The following is an 18,369-nucleotide window of genomic DNA, read 5'->3' on the forward strand; positions in this document are numbered from 1 at the left end:
CAAATGCAACAGGTAAACATATTCTGAAGTGCAAGTTAAAACTCTCTGCAATAGATTGACCTCAAAATCATAGTTTATAGGGAGAATGCAGTCCTGGGAAGAGTAAGCATAATCCAGAATACTTTGCAGGCCCAATAGAAACATTGCACCTGAAGGATGCCTTATAGAAACTCAAGATCCAAATAAATCAAGTCAACCGACATGCAAAATTTAAACTGGAGGAAAGCATGCAACTTGACCCGATAGTCCTGTTAGAATTGGGCCAATTCTGCATTAAGGGCCATATTCTCTAAGCAGTGCCGTTAGCGGTAGCCACTTAGAAAAGTGAAGCCGATCGCTTGTCAATCACGCGATGGTTTCATTTAGAAAATTGCAGCCACATCGAAAGTAGGCACCAGAAATGTAGGCCAGGGTATTACAGGCCTACATTTCTGGCACCTATTTTCACTGAGAATCGCTTCCGTAGTGGTGCTTACCAGCACCTACATCCACTTCCAGCATAAACCACGCCTACTTCAGACGTAGGTGCCACTATGGATAGCAGTTGGATGGTCGTTTGTAGGCACTTGTAAGCGCCTACATTTTTAAAATTAGATTTAATTGGTTTTAAACAATGCGGTCGATTACGTTGTTTATCGCCAATTAAAACAATTAAGTCAGGTGGTGGTAGGACACCGCCTCCAAATTTATGGTGCACTATAGAGAATTTGGGCCTTACTACTGAAGTATAAAACAGGATCTTGGGCACTAAAACGAACTAAAAATGGGCCACCATAGACACTAAAACTGTAAAAACTTCATGAACTGTTTGACCAAATTTTAAAAAGTCAATCAATATAGTAAATTGTAATACAAGTGATACCTTTTTCACTGAACTGATACACTTATGACAAATCTTTGAGATCTGTTGCAAATTTAGCAAGTTAGTCCAATAGAAAAGCAACACTTGCAATTTTCAGAAGTTCTGTTCAGGATCCTTACCTGATCTTCATTGAGAATTCTGGTGGGAGGACAGCCAGAATAATGCTAGCTAGACCACAGAAGTGCTGTGCTTGGATCTGCTGCCTGTATGTGGAATCTGTGTAATGCTCCCTCAGAACAGCCACACATCACCTACAACTTGTGTGGCGACTTATGCATCTTGCTGGAGTGACACAGCAACCATACTGTTTCATTCAATTTGCCTAGACAGTATAGCAGGAGAGTACTAAATGTCTTACAGCAGGGATCTCAAAGTCCCACCTTGAGGACCACAAACCAGTCGGATTTTCAGGATTTCCCCAATGAATATGCATTGAAAGCAGTGCATGCACATAGATCCCATGCATATTCATTGGGGAAAGCCTGAAAAGCTGACTGGATTGTGGCCCTCAAGGAGGGACTTTGAGACCTCTGCCTTACAGGGATGAGATACACAGTGTACCAGCACTCTTTATTCCCTGCAAAACACAGCAGAAAGTATCAGGTTGTAAAGAATAAGGACACCCATTAGAGATGTAAAGAATCCCAGGATTTAACATGCCATTCTAGTAATGAGTATTTGAATACAGATTTATTTTAAAATGGTAGAGGGTTTTGGTTTAGGTCCTTTACTTTAATTCAGAGTTATACATAACTCAGAATTCTTATTGGGAAAGTACAATAATATACAATACGGTTAAGGTTATTTCTCTGATATTTGAACATGTTATTTATTCAAAATTGATGTTTAAAAATAATTTGGCAAAATAAAAAACAAAAAAACCACAAAGGGTGGCAAACTTCAAACTAATCAAAAAGCTAATCTGTTTGCTAAGTGACTGGTACTGAAATATGTCCTAACATATCTTATAGAACACATCAGAGAGTCTAATAAACCTTGCAAACACCTGGGTTGGCCACTGTTGGAAAACAGGATACTGGGTTTGATGGACCTTCAGTCTGTTCCAATATGGCAACTCTTATGAGACCAGTAAGGATCCAATTCTATATATACTCATTCTGCACCAGGACTAGCTTATCACACATACTAACTAAATCATTTTCTTATATATTGTTTAACTGTATAAACAACTTATCTAGAGTTTAGCATCCCATCTGTTTATCCCAAATGGTGTGTTTTGTGCACATACTTGAGAATTTTGTTGTTTGTTTTGTATTATTTGCTGGCACTTTATTGCAAACTTTTAATAAAAAATATTTAAACATAAAACAGCTTCATAGTAGTCCTATTATTAAATTTCAATTTAGTGATTTTAACTCTACCTCATTCATTGTATTTATGTTTATACTGTATTTGGTCTTTTTACTATTGTTATGCTGTCAACAAAATTGTTAAGTTTTATGTTGAATTATACCTGCTGTACACCAATTTGGATGAATCTCTTCAAAAAGGTGGTTAATAAATCTTAATAAATAATAACCCCCCCCTTTCTACAAAACCATAGTGCATTTTTTAGCGCCGGTCATGGCAGTAACAGCTCCAATGCTCAGTGTTGGAACTCTTACCATCATAGCCAGCACTATAAAATGAGGAGTTAAATAAAATATCATAGGTTTTATACCTCCCCATTATGAATGTGTCTTTAAGCAGAAGATAAGAACAAAAGAGTTGCCATACTGGGACAGACCAAAGGTCCATCAAGCCCAATATCCTGTTTCCAAAAGTGGTCAACCCAGGTCACAAGTACCTGGCAAGATTCCAAGGAGCTAAGCAGATTTTATACTGCTTATCCTAGGAATAAGCAGTGGATTTTCCCAAGCCATCTTAATAGTAGCTTATGAACTTCTCTTTGTTGATTGGAGCAAAAACAGGTGACAAAAAAACTCTAATACCCATGGGGCTTTTTTTGGAGTAGAGGAGTAGCCTTATGACTACAGCAGTAGCCTGAAAACTGGGGAAACTCGGTTCAATTCCAACAGCAGCTCCTTCTGACTTTAGGCAAGTTCCTTAACCTTCCATTGTCCCAGGTACAAAATAAGTGCTTCAAACCCTTCAAAATACAGGTATAAGACTAATTTTCAATCTGAAAAAGAGCGATAGGATCACACCTTATCTATTTACAAAGTTCACAATGTACCTGGCAATATGGCTGTAAAACAAAGTGTGCAGATATAAAAATTCATTCTAATTGTACTGTTCTCCACTCTAAGTCCTAGGAACATCCATCCCCCTTCCAATGTGACTAAAAGCACATAGAAAACAAAATATTTAGCATTCATAAGCACAAAAATGTCCATTACTCTATTTGGGCAGAATAATTTTTGAGAACTTCTTCACTTATTTTCCAGTTTTCAATATTGCCCTTCACAAAACCAGAAATCATGACAAAGAGAAGAACCAAGATATTGATGGCTGTGAAGACTTTGTTCACCCAAGCTGACTCCTTTACTCCAAAGGATAAAAGACCTACAGAATAAAAGTAAAAGTCATTAAAAGTATTGTTTGCACTTTCAATAAAGAATACAAATATAGCAATAACCAATCTCTTCAAAATGAAAATTTTAATTACAGACTCTTCATGCAGTAATAAATCACAATACAGGCTTTTACAATTGATCTACGTATGCTAAACTTTTTATAATCATATAATGAATTCTAAACATACTAAATAGCATACAGAGGAATGGAACAGCAAGGCATAAATGATTCATAAGATATATTAGACATTACTGATAAAAAAAGTATTTATATGGGATAAAAAAATACTGAAAGCTGGTACAAGAAAAAAAAATATATGGGAGGCATATCTGAATATCTGGCTTAAACCATATATGCATTATTAACATTAAGAAGTCAAGAGATTAAGGCACACAGTATGAATGGGTATCATTATATTATGAGTGTAGCCAGAAACTAGAGCCGACTGAGACAGCAAACATATGACATATTTGATATTGAAATTTCCAAATTAAGTCACTTCCTTAAATAGGAACGTTGGTAATGAGCCTTCTGCCTCCCAGTATCCTGAAAAGGTCACAAGCACAAATTGATGGAACCAACTCCACACAAAAGTATCAAACAAGCAGTTATAGACCTCCCAACTGATCATTCCAAGGGTCTCTGGGAAGAAAAATGCAAAGAAGGCATTGGGTAACCTTCATCAGCAGTCATAAGAATGTGAGCAATATAGCCTCAATGATCAGTTGAATATACCATCAATTCACTTAGTGGGACCCATTATTACCAACAAGTAGGGGGTAAGGCCAACAAATGGAGGCAGGGCTAGGCAGAATTGTACTAATGATCTACCACAAGAGTCCATTGGTCATGAAGAGTAGAAACTTGGGATCCAGTGAATTACTTAATCTCCCCTTTCTCATATCATAACAAATGGAGCTATTCCCACAGTGCCTTATATTTCCAAAGGAAGAAACACTAGCTTTTCTCCTTCCCAACATTCTTCAATAAACTTCTTATAGATCTTCTTACTGGACTTCTCAGTGTGCTTCAGAGGGAAGCTTCAAAGAATTGCCGCTGCTTAGTCAGACCAGTGGTCCATCATGCCCAGCAGTCTGCTCCCGCGGTGGCCCTTAGGTCAAAGACTAGTGCCCTAACTGAGACTAGCCTTACCTGCATACGTTCTGGTTCAGCAGGAACTTGTCTAACTTTGTCCTGAATGTCTGGAGGGTGTTTTCCACTATAACAGCCTCCAGAAGAGCATTCCAGTTTTCTACCATTCTCTGGGTGAAAAAGAATTTCCTTACGTTTGTACAGAATCTATCCCCTTTTAACTTTACAGAGTGTCCTCTCGTTCTCTCTACCTTGGAGAGGGTAAACAACCTGTCTTTATCTACAAAGTCTATTCCCTTCATTATCTTGAATGTTTCAATCATATCCCCTCTCAATCTCCTTTTTTCAAGGGAGAAGAGGCCCAGTTTCTCTAATCTCTCACTGTACGGCAACTCCTCCAGCCCTTTATCCATTTTAGTCACTATTCTCTGGACCCTTTCAAGTAGTAATATGTCCTTCTTCATGTATGGCGACCAGTGCTGGACACAGTATTCCAGGTGGGGGCGTACCATGGCCCGGTACAGCGGCATGATAACCTTCTCCGATCTGTTCGTGATCCCCTTCTTAATCATTCCTAGCATTCTGTTCACCCTTTTTGCCGCCGCCACACATTGCGCGGACGGCTTCATTGACTTGTTGACCAGTACTCCCAAGTCTCTTTCCTGGGGGGTCTCTCCGAGTACTACACTGGACATCCTGTATTCGTGTATAAGATTTTTGTTACCGACATGCATCACCTTACATTTATCCACGTTAAACCTCATTTGCCATGTTGCAGCCCATTTCTTGAGCGTGTTTATGTCACGTTGCAGGTCTTCGCAATCCTTCTGCGTCTTCACTACTCTGAATAACTTCATATTGTCTGCAAATTTAATCACCTCACTGGTCGTACCAATTTCCAGGTCATTTATAAATAGGTTGAAGAGCACAGGTCCAAGCACCGAACCCAGTGGCACTCCACTCGTGATGCTTTTCCAGTCCGAGTATTGTCCATTAACCCCCACTCTCTCTTTCCTATCTGCCAGCCAGTTTTTAATCCACGTATTTCACCCTCGACTGCATGGCTCGCAATTTTTTTTTAAGTAGTCGTTCATGCGGGATGTTATTAAACACCTTCTGAAAATCCAGATAGACAATGTTGACCGGGTCACCCTTGTCTATCTGCCTGTTTACTCCCTCGAAGAAGTGCAGCAAGTTCATCAAGCAAGATCTTCCTTTGCTGAAGCCGTGCTGGCTGGTCCTCATCAGATTGTGTCCGTCAATGATGCGGTCCTTCATCAGCGCCTCTACCATCTTTCCTGGTACCGAGGTCAGACTCATCAGTCTGTAGTTTCCCGGATCTCCCCTCGAACCTTTCTTGAAGATCGGCGTAACATTCACCACTTTCCAGTCTTCTGGAATCCTTCCTGATTTGATCAACAGATTGGCAATTAGTTGAAGCAGTTCAGCTATAGCCCCTTTCAGTTCTTTGATTATCCTCGGATGGATGCCATCCGGTCCCGGGGATTTATAGTTTTTAAGCCTATCAATCTGCCTGCATGCCTCTTCTAGACTGACCGTCAACCCTGTCAGTTTCCCGTCTTCATTTCGACTTCCGGTATGTTGTGTATATCCTCTTCGGTAAATACAGATGCAAAAAATGTGTTTAGTTTGTCAACAATGGCTTTGTCCTCCTTTAGCACTCCCTTTATTCCATGGTCATCCAACGGCCTCACCGCTTCCTTCGCGGGTTGTTTCCCCATAATATATCAAAAGAACCGTTGTAAGTTTTTTGCCTCCTTGGCTATTTTTTTCCTCGTAGTCTCTTTTGGCCCCTCTTACCACCTTATGGCACCTGCTTTAATGTTATTTGTTCTTTTCCCAGTTTTCGTCCATTTTTTACCTTTTCCATTCCTTAAATGAAGTCTTCTAGTCTCTGATCGCTTCCTTAACCGCTACAGTGAGCCAAGCCGGTTCCTCTTTGAATATAACCCTTCAAACACATGCCCATAGACAAGCATCTGTGGCTACATTCCGCAGCACACAGCTTTTAAAGAAACAGGAAAGGCACACCCTAACAATCTCATCGCCACTCACAAAGCTGTTCCAGCCCAATAGCCTACCAGCTTTTATAGCAGCCATGCTCCAGTGTCTTCTCCACCCACTGTATGGCACACCAGTGTTTCTGAAGGGAGCAGGTAGGGCAGATCCCAATGACGTAACCAGCCATGAGGTCAGAGGGGCTTTTCACTCACAATATTGTTCTGCCAGTCTGCCAGTTTTTACTGTACCTATACTCCAAAGTTTTCTCCCTTTATTGATTTACACTTTTATTCACATTTTTCATATTATTTCGGTCACTGTGCATTTAAATGTACACTCATTTGCAACTGTTTATTCACCAATTTATTCAGTTCATTTACTCATTTGTTTTTTATGGTCAAAAATAAATACATTTAAATAACAATGCATAAAAAATTATGTACATCTATCCTCCTCTTCTACAAAGCCGTGCTAGGGGCTGCCGCGTGGTAACAGCTCCGAAGCCCATAGAGATTTAAAGGGCTTCGGGGCTGTTGCCGCGTGGCTTTGTAGAAAAGGAGGAAGGTCTTCATAGATGTTTCTAAACCCTTGTTGCAGGCATTCACCAAAATGTGACTACATCAGGTATTTTTTTGTAGGTTTTACATTGCTGAATAAATAATTGTTCACATGCCGTACTGGTTGTGTACTATTCTTTTGATCAGGTGCTATCTTCTTTTCAGCACTCTCTTGGATTTCTGTACACTCAAATGCACAACACTGCATTTTTTTTTAGCACTGAAAATGAGCTGCCAAGCAGCCAGCTTCTGCACAAGTTTTCTTATATTGCTTCTCATATTGCTTACTTCCTTGCAGATCTTAGCCTCTTCTACAGAAGTACATTTTCATTCTAACCCTTCTACAACAATATGTCCAAAGATACTGAACATAATTAGACTTAGAACAAAGCCTAGAGGCTGTTCATTCATTGCCTGTCTTTCAAGTAAATGTCTGGTTTACTATCCCTCTTTCTGCCAAAAAATTAAAGCCTTTGGTGCTTTAACAAGGATATAAAATCCACATGGTCCTTACCTGACAGAAGCAGTATAAGGCAAACTGCAAAAAAGTCTGGATACTCTGCTAAACCAGTAGAATTCATCCTTAAGTGGGTACAGAAAAACTGGCCAATTCTTTTACCCAGAAGCTCATCAAAGGTACCACTCCATGCCCTTGCTACACTGGAAGTACCTGGAAAAAATACCAAGTTACTTTCTTATCAAATCTTTTTTCAATAGAGTAAAATGGGTAATGTGGAGGTGATTTCATGTGTAGTTTACACAGAAAAATGGTATAATCACAAAGAGTAAAAATATATGCTCCCCAGAATTGTCACCAAACTGAAAGTTCCAATGTATAAAAATGTGCTCCTACATTTGGAGCTCCTTTTACAAAGGCGCGCTAGAGCCTTAACGTGTGCTAAATTGCCGCGTGCGCTAGCCGCTACCGCCTCCTTTTGAGCAGGTGGTAGATTTTTGCCTAGCGCACGTTAATCCAGTGCATGCGTTAAAAACGCTAGTGCACCTTTGTAAAAGGAGCGCTTGCTTATGTAAATTTAAAAAAATCAATAAAGTAAATAGAGTAGAGCATTAAGGGATTACGTCAACAAAGGAGCTGCCTGTAAATGGTGATATTCTAGTCCAGGCGTTCTCAACTAGTATGTCATGGAGCACCTGGGAAGTGTGTCACAGGGCTGGCCAGTGCAAACCACAGAGCTTGGGAGGGGAAACAGCCCAGTGGCAGGAGACACGGCTACACAAACCCCAAAGTTGCACTCCCTCTTGGGCTGTACATGCTGCAAACCATGCTTAGAAGGCTTTCACTTCAAGCATCTCTGTACAATGGAATCTGAGTAAGCAGACAGAAAAGAAAACAAGAATAAATATGTCAGGGACAGATGTAGTGAGAAAATGTAAGATGACAGGAGGAAAAAGGACAAATTGACAGCACCTACTGGAAAGAAAGCAGAACACGAGGGACCAACAAGCTTGGAACAATAAACTGACTTTTATTCAAAGCGAGTTAACTGACCTGGAATAACTACCAACCAGTTAACTCACTTGTATATGGTTATCCAGTCATTTTCAGTGGCACTTAACCGGTTAATGGCACTGAAAATGACTGGTTAGTGTCAAAATGGAAGGTGGCTACTTTGGGGGCATTTCAAGGAGTCTGGTTACCTCCCAATATTCAGAACTAATTGTTCATGTCCTCTTAGGCCTCTGTGGCCAGCGTTGCGATTGTTGTAGTTGTCCGAGCCTTGCCGCATCTGGGTAGGTAGAACTGACATCTCAGTCATCATGCTATAGCTTTCTTCAGGGTGTGCTGTGAGGTCTGCAGTTTGTTTTTATATATAGTGGGTCAGATCTGATTGGCTGGGGCTTGACGTGATTGAGGCAGTAAAGTCCATTCATCATGAATTTGAATTTTGGCAGGGGATTCTGTTGGTCAAAAATTTGAATTCTAGCAGGAAAGTCCATTGACCGCATCTTTAAAATTCAAATTTGTGAACAATGGACTTTACCACCTCAATCACCTCAAGCCCATGTCAATCAGGTTTGAGGACCCACTATATATAAAGGCAAACTATAGACCTCACATCATATTCTGAAAAAACCCACAGCATAATGGATGAAACATCAGTTCTACCTACCCAGATGCAGTGAGACCCGAGATAACTGCAACAATCAAACCAAATGACCATGTTTAGTGCATAAATACAATTACATCGGCTACCAAACACTGAATACAATACAAAGTTTTGGTTTTGATGTGTCAATGTCAATTTTGTACTGCTCCTGAGAAATGTAGTGCAACTTAATAAATCTAAAGATTCGCTAAAATCAAATGATGAGAGGAAGGCAATGGTTCCAGACCTGAGGCAGATACATTACACTGTTACAATCTAAGTGCTTTCTTCATTGTGGAACCTTCATTATGGAATGCTCTTCCTGGTCCTTTGCATTTTTGTGCATCTCTTTCACAGTTCAAAAAGGTATTAAAACATCTTTTGGCAGGCTTTTTAGACTGTGTAATATATTATTTTGTTACTTTTAAAATTGTTTTTAAATTTATAGTCTGCTCTGATAACATAATGATGTGTTTAGTTAAATTTGTATAAATTTATTTTGTGTTGCGTATTGCTTATTATTTTTGTTTTTTAATGTATGTTTATAATATTATGATGTGTCTAGTTTATTTAGTGTAGTTATAGGTGGGGTATTATTTTTAAAAAAATACTCCGTCTTTTACTAAACCGTAATAGCGGTTATTAGCACAGGGAGCCATGCTTAATGCTCAGCACTGCTCCTGATGTCGGAAGCAATGCAGAGCAACTACTATTGCGGTTTAGTAAAAAGTTTGTAGTTTATTTAAAAATTTGATTTAATCGCAATATCATAATCCAATGCAATTTACAAATAGTGATAAAATCAGGGTAAGAAAAAAAACAAAAACAACAAAAACCAAAAATCACACATCTGTTAAAAATTAAGACATTACAGGACAAAAGAGGCAGGTAGGTTTAAATACAATTCAAAAACAAAAATGAAAAAGGGGTTAAAACTATAGGTTGGGAAAGAGTTACCTACTTAATTTTCCTTTAAAGGAGTTTTAGTCCGCTATAGGATGTTTGCGTTATAAAGAATTTGAGTAGCACACTAAAAAGCATCCTTAAAAAGCTAGCTCCTGATTGGATAAGGCCCGACTTAGTGCAGGAAGAGGCGGTAGGAGCATACCGCGAGTGATTTCCTGCACCCGCGGCGCTCCGGCTGCTCTCCTGCTGCCCTCTTCAGTCTTCCCATGAAAAACCGTATTTGCGGTTTTTCACGATTCGTGGGGGTTCCTGGAACAGAACCCCCGCAAATATCGGGGAAGTACTGTAATATATTAGCTTTAGGAAATGTGTATCACAAATGTCTGTGATTTTTTTTCATCGTAAGAAATTTTTCCCATGTTGTGGTACAAGCCTAGTTTGACTTCATGGGGCTCCCAGTTTAATTTTTGTATTCATATTTCTATTTCTAATCTGTAATCCCTTGTTCTGTGTTTGGTGAGGGTCTGTTTGTCTTTTGCCTGTCACCCAGGTGTGGTACTCTGTTTTCATGCAGTTTCTAAGTAGAACTCTACAGCAGTCCCCTGACCAGTAGTAGATGTACAAGTATTGGTGTTTTAGAGCTATGTGTAATATTTGTAGTTTTGTTTCTTGATAGGAATCCGTGCAACTGTTGTACAGTAGGTTTGCTATATGTATGTTGAATTAGGATTTTTTCAGTTTTTGTACTGTATTTAGCAATATGCCCAGTAGTATAGAGATTTATATTGCTACTAGTCTTATAGCCCGTTAAATTAACGGGTGCTAGAATATATATGTGTGTGTCTGTCTTTATTTCTTTTTCTCTCTCCTTAGCCACTTTCTGTATTTCTATCTTTCTTTCTTTCTTTTTTTTCCTTGGCTGTCCACCACCACCCCTTGTCTGCTCCCCCTGTTCATTCTCCCTTCCTTTTACCTCCCCTGTGTCCTCCCCCACCCCATCACTGCTCACCTTATCCAACAGCAGCCCTTTTCCCTTTATTTTACCTCCCCCCCTCGTCCATCAGCACCTCTTCCTGCTCCCCCTGTCCAGCAGTAGGCTTCCCTTCATTCCCCCCCTGTCCATCAGCACCTCTTCCTGCTCTCCCTGTCCAGCAATATGCAGTTCAACAGCAGAGAAAGAGAAAAAACACTATACACTTTGGAATATGAAAAGAAAGCAGTCTACTTTTATTGTCTGGCCATTTTATTCATGTTTATCCCAGTTTCTGCTCTCTTCTCTCAATTTTCTTACCAGGGTTTGCAGTCTATCTGGCTCTGCTCTCATTCCTGTCTTCACTTCCTCTCCTACATCCATCTCTGACTTTAACCTTATCTTTCAGTTTTCCTCCATTTATTTTTCTGCATCTCTATATGCTTCTATTTCTCCAGTTGTTTGTTTTTTGGGGAGTATTTTGGGTTTTTTTTGTTGTTGTTTTTTTTTTGCTAACTCCTCCCTTCCAGCTTCTTCTCTTTCTCTCTCTTCCCCCTTTATTTTCAGTCTTCTAACCAGTATCTGTCTTGCTCCCTCCATCCAGCATATCCTCTCCCCTCTTTCCTCCAACACCTCATCTCTCTCTCTGCCCATCACCTTTTACTCCTTGCTTCTTCCAATGGAGTCGCGAGTCAGGCCTGACATATAAAGCTGGAAGCCGATTCCTCCCGGAAGCAGTCCTCCATGTTGTTTGCCGGCCGCTGGAAGGAGGGGGGAGGGTGTCAGGTCAAAAGCGCGCCAGGACAAAGGCTCGCCCAGACAATTGAGCGCAGCGCGGAGGCGCGCACCGGGTTCCCCAACAAACCCCCCCCCCCCCGTCGGAGCCCCTAAAAACTGTAATTTTCTTTGGCGCGCGCCTCCATCTTGCGCTCAGTTGGCGGTGCGCGCCTTTGTGAGCAGCCCTGCCTTCGGTCCTGTCTCAGTCCCACTAAACCAGCTGGCAATAACGAAGCCAGACATCACGGGGGCTTTCCCTCTTGCTAAATCGCTATAGGCTTTGCCAGTCTCGATCCCGCCCCTCAAAATCAGGAAGTAACTTCAGAGATGGACAGGATCGAGACCGGCAGAGCCTTTAGCAATTTGGCAAAAGGAAAGAACCCATGGCATCTGGCTTTGTTATTGGCAGCCGGTTTAACAGGGACAGGACCGAAGGCAGGACTGATGAAGAGCAGAGGCTGGAGTCAGGCAAAGGAGGAGACTTACGTTTGAGGGACGGCAGGACTCCGCGTTCACTCCCTCTGTGACGGTTCGTCTTCTGACAGTGACCTAGTAAGCGCGCATGCGCACTCGTGCAGCCACATCCCGAAAGAAAAGGGATCAGGGAACACGTTTCGCTACTGCGCATGCGCGGGCTAGCATTTTATTATTTAAGATTAATCAGATGACATGAGAATCAGAATATTTATACATATTTTTCATGGTTACTTCCATGGAGAAAAGTATTAGTTCTGATCTACACCTTTTGTTGGGGGGAAGATAGGATTTTGGTGGATGCAAAACATGTTTACATTTAACTCATAAGAATTGCTATAGTGTGTCAGAGCAAAAGTCTGCAAGGATCATGTATGCAGTATGTCACATATGCAAGCATTGCCCATTATGTAAGTCCCAGCTGGGGGGAAAAAACCCTCACTGTTCTGGATGCTTATGTATATAAATTGCCTCTTACAAAAAAAACAACTAGCAGAAAAATATATGCTTTGCCAGTGGATGTGCATATGGGAAAAGAGTGGGAATAGAGCATACGGATATACAAATAAACTTTACAATTCTATCATTTACATGCATATGTGCTAACATCTAGGCATAAGCATTTATACCATAGGGCTGGTGTAAGTGATTATGTCTTTAAAATGTGCATGTTTTTGGCTATTTGTGCTAGTTCAGTACAGTCTTGATTATCTGACCTTTACTCATGCAGCATATCCAACAGACCCCCCCCCTTTGGTAACATCTCTGTGTTGGCATTAAGAAGTGCACAGGCTCTCTTCCTGTTTTCCGGCTTCACACACTGCAAGGAAACCCTGCTTTCGAGCCGAGACCATGTTTTTCCATATGTGCAGCAATTTTTGTACTTGGGTCCCCACTTTTGCAGATACCCTATGCCTGTTCTTTATGCATAAAGTACATTTTCTGTGTATTTTTAAGGGGGTTATCATTGTTTTCTGTATTATCTAACTCTTCGCTTTTCAGACAATGGGTCAGTCTCGATACGTCAGATAATCAAGATTATACTGTAGTCTATAAAGAAAACTGGGGCCTACTTTTCTTTATAGAATAGGCTTAAAATAGCCACCGTAGCCAGCATCTATAATGGACATATGGGCATTCTGTTTTAGAATTACTCTCCCACGATTTTACTAGAGATAAAGATTAAAGGAACACATCTCAAAATCTTGTTTTTAGACATGAATACTCAACTCTTTTCTCTAGACAAGTCCTGATTCCATGCTGAAAACGTACATAATGCTCCAAACTAACGGAGAATATCAAATTAAGAGAATAGCAAATTAAGAGTTTCATCAACAGAGCCAATTTTTCTGATTAACAAATTTTTCCCCTCGATCTTGATTTAGACTCTCTCATTTAACATGAAGGTTTTTATTTGTCAAATTCATATATATCTCTTCAGAAAACTTACCTATAACATATGACAAAATGAGGTTCCAACCAGTGATGAAAGCCCACAGCTCCCCAACAGTAACATAAGTATATAAATAAGCGGAACCAGTTTTTGGTACCCGAGCACCGAACTCAGCATAGCAAAGACCAGCCATTACAGAAGCCAATGCTGCTATGAGGAAAGAGATTACAATACTGGGTCCAGAGTCGGCTTTTGCTACCTCTCCAGCAAGTATATAAACACCCGCACCAAGAGTACTCCCTACTCCAAGGGCAATAAGGTCCACAGTAGACAGGCAGCGGCATAATTTTGAATCTTCTAGACTGTCCAGAGTCACAAGTTTTCGTCGCAGAAGACGCTGAAGAAATGACAAAACTGGTCCACAGGTCATCATCTTGGATTGAGAAATCTAAAAAATAAATAAGTGAAACTTTCAAAGTAAACAAGGTATCAAGGTATTTGCAACTTAAAGCATTAATCAATCACTTTTATTTTCAGATTTGGCACAGTCTATAAAAACATTAAGCATTAAAGAAACAGTCCTCAAGATAGAAGGTTTACATTTACTTTTGTTCTTCATCCGTCCCAATGTTCCACCACCAAATCCAACATTTCTCCCTCTCTTCTCTCTCTTCCCCATTTATCTGTACCTCATGACTCTCCCACCACCATGTCCAATATTTCTGTCTCCCTCCCTATGCCTCTTTCTTCATTTCCTCATGTGCACCATCTCTCTTTCCCTCTCGCTCAGATAACCATGCCCACCAATTCTCCCTTTCTATTCCCTCCCCAACTCAGCATCTCTTTTCCTCACTCCCTCCATTCTTCCATCCTATGTCCCAAGTTCATGCTCCCCTCCCTTCTTCCCTATATTCTGTGCTCCAAGTTCATGCTCCCTTCCTCCTTTCTTCCATCTTTTGTACAAAGTTTGTACTCCCTCCCTTCTATGTCCCAACGCAATCCTGCTTCTCCCTTCCTATGCCAATGCATCCCCTCTTCCTTCCTTTCTGTCCCAACGCAACCCTCCTCCACCCATCTGTGTCCCAACATGACCCTTGTAGTCCTTCCCCCCCTCTATTCTGCGTACCAAATTCGTGTCTCACTCCCTCCCACAGAGGAGGTAAACACCCGTGGGAAGAAGGCATGAATTTGGGATGCAGAACAAAGGGAAGGACGATTAGAGGTGCATTGGGACACTTTTAGACTGAAAGAGAGAAAAAGGGGGTGCATTGGCACAGGAAGGGAGAGGCAGGACCCCAGTTCATAAGTATGAGTCTGACATAAGTTGGATGTTCTTAACCTAGGGACTGCCTGTATTAGCATCCAAAACACATCCACAACAGCATAGGAAGGTATAAAGAGTAAGATGGCCTACTTCAAGTTTTGTAATATAGCCCAGGATCCTCAGCTGCAAACATGCTCTACGATGGGCCACTGAAAAGTTCTCAGCTGAACCAAGAAGAGAATAACATGGAGCCATAAAAAATGCAAGTAACTGCACACTTTTCTTGACACTTTTCATTTCAATGATATAACATTAAACAAAGTGTCAAGAAGTGTTTGGAATAACTTATAGATTTCATGGCTCCATATCATTCTCTTCTTGGCTGGGCTGAGAGCTTTTCAGCAGTCCCTCGTATATTTCATTTTATTTTGGAATTTATATTGCATAACAAACTCAGCAGCTGTACAAATAAATCATATATAAATAAAATCTCATCCTTAAAAAAACCCTTAGGGGCCCCTTTACCAAACAGAGGAAAAAAGTGTCTTTAGCATGCCCTTACATGGGGCATTTCCACATGCTAAAGACATTTTTATTGCTAGGGTAAAATTGGCAATTTTTCTTTTTTTTTTTGTATTAATAACTAGGCACTAATTTTCCCACTAGCGCATGTCCATTATCATATGTCACTACCGTCACTTATTTTGTAGGCAGTTGGAACTCATGTGCTAAACCTGCACTGATTGGTTAGCACACAGCAATGCCCATATGCTAACCAATTAAAACAGAACATGCCCGCTCTCAGCCCCCAGGAGTAAACTAGCATACTAAAAATATATATATATTATTTTTTAGCACAGAAGAAGAGAGTGGACATGCTCTGAATTAATTGACTAGCACAGCTACATTGCATGCACTAACCTATTAGGGTCAGATTCATAAAGAACGCCTACACTGGGCATTGTTGTGCGCCTATTTATAGATGCCTAGCAATGCTTAACTAAAATCTGCATGCAACCCAAATTGTTTTAATTAGTTTAAATGGCATAATAACTGACCGCTCCATTGAAGTTAATTAATAAACTAAAAAAAAACCAACAAAAAACTAATTATCTGTTCCGCAAGCGACAACTAATCAAGGCACCCCCTGACAGCACTTACCTGAAAAGTAGGTGTGGTTGGGGGTAGAGAACAGGCATGGTTGACTTAGGCATTGCTAGGCATCTAAGTTAGGTGCCAGTAAACTAAGCCAAGTAAAACCTGACCTAACGTACCAGCACCGACATCTAGGACACTTAGCAACACCTAAGTATACCTAGGCACCACTATAGGGGATTCTATAAAGGTCGCCTAGCAGTTGATTGACAACTGCGCAAAGCAGCACCTGCAATGTAGGCACACATAGGTGTCCTTTATAGAATCTGGCTCTTACTGCTTACATAGGAGGTATTGATGCCTCTGTATGAGACTTTGGTGAGAATTCTAGAGGCTGCACCTTCAAAAAGATATAAAAAGGATGGAAACAGTCTAGAGCAGGGGTGTCAGAGTCCCTCCTCGAGGGCCGCAATCCAGTTGGGTTTCAGGATTTCCCTAATGAATATGCATGAGATCTATTAGCATACAATGAAAGCAATGCATGCAAATAGACCTCATGCATATTCATTGGGGAAATCCTGAAAACCCGACTGGATTGCAGCCCTCGAAGAGGGACTTTGACACCCCTGGTCTAGAGCAGTGGTTCCCAACCCTGTCCTGGAGGACCACCAGGCCAGTCGGGTTTTCAGGATAACCCTAATGAATATGCACAAGAGAGATCTGCATATAATGGAGGTGCCAGGCATGCAAATCTGCTCCATGCATATTCATTAGAGCTATCCTGAAAACCCGGCTGGCCTGGTGGTCCTCCAGGACAGGTTTGGGAACCACTGCTCTAGAGGAAGGCTACTAAAATGGTATGTGGTCTTCATCATAAGAAGTATGGGGACAGACTTAAAGATCTTAATCGGTAAACTTTGGAGGAAAGGAGGGAGAGGGGAGATATGATAAGAGACATTTAAATACCTATGTAATGTAAATGCGCATGAGTCGACTCTCTTTCGTTTGAAAGGAAACTCTGCAATGAAAGGGCATAGGATGAAGTTAAGAGATGATAGGCTCCTGCGTAATCTAAGGAAATACTTTTTTACAGAAAGGGTGGTAGATGCATAGAACAGTCTCCCAGAAGAGGTGGTGGAGACAGAGACTGTGTCTGAATTCAAAAGGGCCTGGGATAGGCACATGGGATCTCTTGGAGAGAGAAAGATAATGGTTACTGCGGATGAGCAGACGAAATGGGCTATTTGGCCTTTATCCGCCATCATGTTTCTATGTTTCTATAATGGGTAGAAAAAGGGCTCACACACTAATCTTCTTTAATGGCTACAAACCAATGGCAAGGTTGGCTTACATTACAAGAAGCTGAGCCAATTACCTAGGAAGTTACAATGACATGGGCATGGGAATTCAACAGAGTTGCTAGTCCAGGTAGATCAATACAGTTACTAACACAGTTAGGTCCTAATTAAAAAGACCTAGTTAGAAGTTCAAATAGGTCATCATTGGCTCATTGTTATGTCCCAGGAGTTGCATTAGACAGTCTAGAAATATACTTCTATATTTACCATTTTAGTTACTTCAGGGTTGGCTCCCTGTCTTGGTATAGAAATGCTTTTAAAAGTTTTATGAATCTGAGATAGGGGTCACAAACTCATAGTGTAAGTGGTAGTTGATTAATTTGCCTGGTAGACATAATATTATTGAATGCTGAGAATTTTAAGTGAAAAATATCTGCTAGAGGTTCCCTGGAAAGGGATGGCCAACTCTGTTAGGTAGTTGGGGGCATTGCCTATCAGGATCTTAAAGGTAGTAATGCCTAATTTAAATTTGATCCTTGCGGTTATAGGCAGCCAACGTAGTTTCATATAGTAGGGCTGTAAGTGTTTGATTTACATAGGCCACATGAATCTTACTGCTGCATTTTGAACTAGTTGTAGATGTGATTGCAAAGTTTTAGAGCAAAGTACTCAGATCCCGGAGGGGGGGGATCTGAGGCTTTTTCCTCCTCTTAATAATTTTCACAGAAGCGTTGCTGATGTGCGAATTGTGGGTTTTTCTGCCTTGTTCTGGAACTCTATGCCTGTGGAATGTTTAGTACTTCTCTTTGTGGACTCTGCTGATCTTTCATGAGTAGTTGTGCTGTGCTGTAAACCAGGTCGAAAGTGTAGTGAGATTATTTTGATGACCTTTAAACCAGTACATCATAGCTTCCTTTAAGTCTTCATCACTTGAAAACCACTGTCCACATAGAGATTTCTTCAAAACTCGGAACAGGAGATAATCTGAAAGAGCCAAGTCAGGTCTGCAAGGT

General features: G+C 40.8%; 1 protein-coding gene across 7 annotated transcripts in view; it reads right to left on the reverse strand.

Moving 5' to 3' along the window:
• The window catches only part of SLC7A2 (solute carrier family 7 member 2), a 185,534-nt gene that overhangs the window by 44,621 nt on the left and 122,544 nt on the right, over positions 1-18,369 (reverse strand). For all 7 annotated transcript variants that reach the window (XM_033944290.1, XM_033944272.1, XM_033944241.1 and 4 more), the window contains 3 exons: positions 13,757-14,147; positions 7,586-7,741; positions 3,223-3,388 (listed from right to left, as the gene is read on the reverse strand). In XM_033944290.1, the coding sequence (XP_033800181.1) occupies positions 3,223-3,388; positions 7,586-7,741; positions 13,757-14,132 (698 nt within the window). In that variant the 5' untranslated portion in view covers positions 14,133-14,147. The remainder of the gene's footprint in view (positions 1-3,222; positions 3,389-7,585; positions 7,742-13,756; positions 14,148-18,369) is intronic.

This window comes from Geotrypetes seraphini, chromosome 1 (assembly GCF_902459505.1).
Source record: "Geotrypetes seraphini chromosome 1, aGeoSer1.1, whole genome shotgun sequence".
Lineage (NCBI taxonomy): Eukaryota > Metazoa > Chordata > Amphibia > Gymnophiona > Dermophiidae > Geotrypetes > Geotrypetes seraphini.